Below are 4,558 nucleotides of genomic sequence, written 5' to 3'. Positions count from 1 at the left end.
GGACTATACACCTCTAAATACCAGGTGTTTAGAGATCTTATTGTAAATCCGAGATAAGAACCTCTGAAGTGGCCGAGCAAGCTATGTTCCTGTTTGGAAGATAGGAATATGACTAAGTATTTTCGTTTCCACAAGGACTACGGAAACCAAATGGACAAGTGTAGAAATCTCAAGATGGAGATCAAAAAAGTTATCCAACTAGGCCATCTCGGGAAGTGCATTCAAACAATGAGACAAGATCGGGAGAAATCTCCAGCAAAAGAATGCAAAAGGTCAAAGAGCCCGGATTGAGCAGAGAAGCATCTCAAGAAAAAGCAAGACGATCGTGAAGAGACTCCCATTTATATTGTGTTTGGGAAATCCAGCCGAAGAATCAATCAAGAAGGCTAAACAAAAAGTGTGGTTCGTGGGATCGATGCAATTGCCTAGCAAAAGAAGAAGTGATATATGTTCATATCCACTAACTTTCAAGGATGAAGACCTCAAGGGAATAAATACCTCTCATGATGACGCTATAGTCATCAAAGTGAAGTTGGCGAAACGGGAAGTCTACCGAGTCCTCATAGATACGGGATCTTTAGTTGACCTCCTTTCATACGAGGCATTTAAGAATCTCAAGCTTGAAAATGAGATGATGACTCCATGTGAGACTCATCTATACGGATTCGTTGGGTCCTTGCCATAGCTGAAAGCACCATTAATTGGGCCGAATCTTGGACTTCAATCCAGATGGCCCATAGCTTCTTCTGGCTAGACCTTCGAGTATTCGGATCTACAATTCAGATTTCGGGTTAGTAATATGGGGGTTATTACACAGCATGTTGTGCACCAACTCTACCCGTTGCGGAATATCTGCAGTGCATCCATTATTTCAAGAAGCCCAATCCGTAAGGACTGGAAGCTGGAAGATAACTAAATTATGTTATTCGGATAGGATTCAGACTTAAAGTCCAACAAGAAAACTATTGCCTATCCTTGATCGGATGACCTAGAAAGAAGTAGGCCGCCTCCATCGGATAGATTGGTCAAGTTAATCTATATAAACCCTTGCTTCGTTCACCCAAGGCAATTCTATTAGATTTTAGTTTAGTTCAAGGCTCTACAAATTCTCAGAGCATTCTAAATGTGGCCTCCAGGTTAATTAAGGTTGGCCCATGCTCCACTTCCTTTGTTTTGCAGGCTCATTGACGGTTCATAGGCGATCAGGTCAGCCTTGGGCGCATCACCACCTAAACACAAATAAAACTCAAGAACCAATCTCAAACCCATGAGAAATCATACGCGGCACTTTTCTACCTAATCTTCTATAGATAACTAGCTTCTCGATTTCAATTAATTTCTACCCTAACTGTTTAAAGGTACAAGTCAGAGAATCTCTTTAGAAAATGAAATTGTTTAGAGAAAAATTAATGAACTTTATATTTGAATTAATTTCTACAAATTGTCAAAGTTAACTATGTACATGTGAAAAATACAAACAAATTAAATGGTCCCTAAATCCGTTAATCATTTCACAAGAGGCTTGCCATGGTAATCAAGGATCAAGATCCTCGTCGTCGCTAACATACGCTGCTAGGTTAAGATACCTCTCCTCCTCTCCGTTATCCCTCCATCTTTCCCTGCAAATCACACAGGTAAACCCATTAATACTCCTTCTCGTGGTCCTCTTCCACTTCTTCAGGCAGTCTTCGTGAACGGAGTTCCGACACGAACCACAAGCCACCAACCTAGCTTCCTTCTTCATCTCTTCCAAACATATCGGACACCTGGCACCTTCTTCCACGTCAGCATCTCGTGAGAGAACCCCAGTTGATGTTGCCTGAGCCATGAGCTGATGATACCTCTCACGAACTCGAACTCCAGCAAAGGATTCAGGGCAAGTGGGTGAAACGAGCAGGTTGCTGACTTGGCATGGCATGAGGGTTGCCTGGTTTAGACACGTGTCGTCCAGGGAGACGTTGAGAACACGTAGATAAACAAAGAGAATATGTTTGCATGGGATGATACGATCAGGGCAGGTACAGAAAGGGGTGGTGGAGAGGGAGACGGTGTAGACGTTGCCGGAGGCGCCGAGGACGAAGAAGTTGGGGTCGGAGCGGTGGAGGAGTCGAAGACGGTGGAAGGCTCGAACGATCCGATTCGCGATGGGTCGTTCGAAGGGTTTGAATTGGAAGAGAGATTGATTATCAGGTGGTTGTGGGTTTGAATTGGAAGGGATTGAAGAATCATCCATTCTCATCTCTGCTAATTTCTGAGAGAACAAACTAAAATTCCAAGAATAACGTTGAAGAGAGACGTTTGGAGCAAATTAGAGAGAAGAGAAAGTTGATAGTTTGATGATTAACTTGGCTTTTGTAGGGGAATCCGGATAAGTTATTTCTTGAGTAGCTTGGAGTGTACGTAAGCGATGGTCCATGGAAGTGGGAAAACGTGGGTTTAATGGCTGAGGAGAGAACACAATCTTGACGCCTCTATAGTGGTGTGTGCCTTGTACAGGGGACGAAACCAATCGAGGAATAGCAATTGGGCTTTCTTGGATCGTTGGCGTTGAGTGTACGGTAGGGATAGTTGCTGATAAAAGAGGGGATCGCAGCGTTAGATGCTCTATATTCGAAGCCTTCCTTAAAATCGTGTACTTCTCTGATTTTGGAACACGCTAGCTTTTCAGTATTCTTATTTTGTGTCCTGACACAAAATTATACTGTGGTTGTGGGAATTATCTAAATCCCACAAGAATCCTGGGATCCCGGATTCTTGACCGATTGAGAATTGTGCTTTGTTAATATTATTTTTTATACATTTTGGAGAAAGGTTCAACTTTAATCTTCTTCATTACATATGTTGGAGGGGATTCATCTCTAATTACTTGTAAAGTGGACCACAAGTGGGGTTCACATTATTTACAATTCTCATGTCTTAAAATTTTTGTAATTCATATGGATTGTGACATGTGACAATCAATAATCTAACGATTACAATCAAAACCCAACTAAAAATTGAATATAATAAATTACTAAAATTTAGCCACAAGAGGGAAGAGACAAAATTGGAAGAAGTTTTCGAAATTCATTAAATTCAATTTTTAGTTGGGTTTTTTTTTTTTTTTTGAATCCAAAGAGTTTATATATATAGGGTGGGGGGAATATTACTAATATAGGTGCCGCCGGATGGATGCAAACCCAGGACCTCCCCGTGGGAAGTTGGACTTTTTACTGGTCTATATAAGGTGGGGGGAATTTTTAGTTGGGTTTTGATTGTAATTGTTGGATTATTGACTATCACATGTCACAATCCTAAATATGAATTATAGGAAATTACAGGAGGTGGGAATCATAGAAGATGTGAACAGTCAAGAGTGCGCAAGGGGCACACTCTTCTCCGTGTGTTCAGATCCTCTATTCGTTATTCTCTCCTCATGACATGTTTTTACGAGGGACCCACATCCCTACAACTGAAAGTTTTGCGGCAATCTAGCGGCACTCAACGTATGAGTGCCACATGTACTCTCTGTTTTACAACCCTTAAGATTATTAGAAAATATGAATCGGCTTAATCATGAATAATTTTAACCCAGATCAAACCAAACCATAGTCACATTCTCTAGCTTTCTTCTTTGTCTTCGTTTTTGCCTTTTCTGCTCTCCGCAACTCAATTTTCTCCCAATTGGTAACTTTATCTATAGTGGTTTCTATGGCAATATTAGTTTGAATCGAGTTGTGAAGATCAAAGATGACGGGGTTCTCAGACTGAAAAATGAAACCAGTTGTCTAATTGGTTATGGCTTCTACCCTAATCTCTTTCGGTTCAAGAACTCCACCGAAGGAACAACCTTCTTCTTCTCCACCTCATCTGTTTCTATAGTCTATTATAGAGATGAAGATTCCAAAAACTAGATCTTAATCTCGAGAGAGAGAAAATGATTGTGATTATGACTCTGCGACTGCAAGTTGTCTTATCAACATTAGCCTTCCCCTACTTCAAAACCCATCCTATCGCTCATCTCTTACTCCATAGATCTCTCCCAATCTTTCATGGTTCTATGTATGTCGGAATCTCTTCTTCCACGGGTCTGCTCGCGAGCTCTTATTACTGTTCGGATGGAACTTTAACATGCACAAATAGCTAACTCTTAGACGGAGAAGAAGACAGAAGGGCAAATGGTTTGGTTTAATCTGAATTATAATGAACCGGTATTCATTAAGTCTATTAAAAATCTGATTATATTTTCTGATAATCTAAGGGTTTTAAACAGAGAGTACTCGTGACCAAGGAACGAAACTTCGATGGTTTCGCTCGGTTCGCCGCCTGGCGAACCGAGCGAAATGGCGAATAATCGCCGAGATCTCGGCGAGATCTCGGCAGCGAGAACTTCTCAGTTCGTTAGGGATTTCTTTCCCTTTCTCTCTTTCTTCTTCTTCTCCGGCAAAATAGATCAGATCGGTCTCTTTATCTCTCTCTCTTTCTTCATCTTCTTCTTCTCCGGCAGAAATAGCAGCGGAGCCTGCTACCCATGAGTCTCAAAGAGCAGTAGAAATAAAATAAAAAACAAAACAAAAAA

The 4,558-nt window shown here is 41.1% G+C and overlaps 1 protein-coding gene across 1 annotated transcript; it reads right to left on the bottom strand.

The window, feature by feature from the left end:
- Positions 1-1,534: 1,534 nt before the first annotated feature.
- On the bottom strand, positions 1,535-2,239 carry LOC149024337 (uncharacterized). The gene has a single exon (XM_089143456.1). It carries the CDS (start codon positions 2,237-2,239, stop codon positions 1,535-1,537), a length of 705 nt encoding a protein of 234 aa, XP_088999582.1.
- Positions 2,240-4,558: the final 2,319 nt, after the last annotated feature.

This window comes from Hakea prostrata, chromosome 2 (assembly GCF_041222555.1).
Source record: "Hakea prostrata isolate BN-2017 chromosome 2, UWA_Hpros_2, whole genome shotgun sequence".
NCBI classification, from domain to species: Eukaryota; Viridiplantae; Streptophyta; class Magnoliopsida; order Proteales; family Proteaceae; genus Hakea; species Hakea prostrata.
Note: the sequence above shows the minus strand (reverse complement) of the source record. Positions and strands in the feature narration are given on the sequence as shown.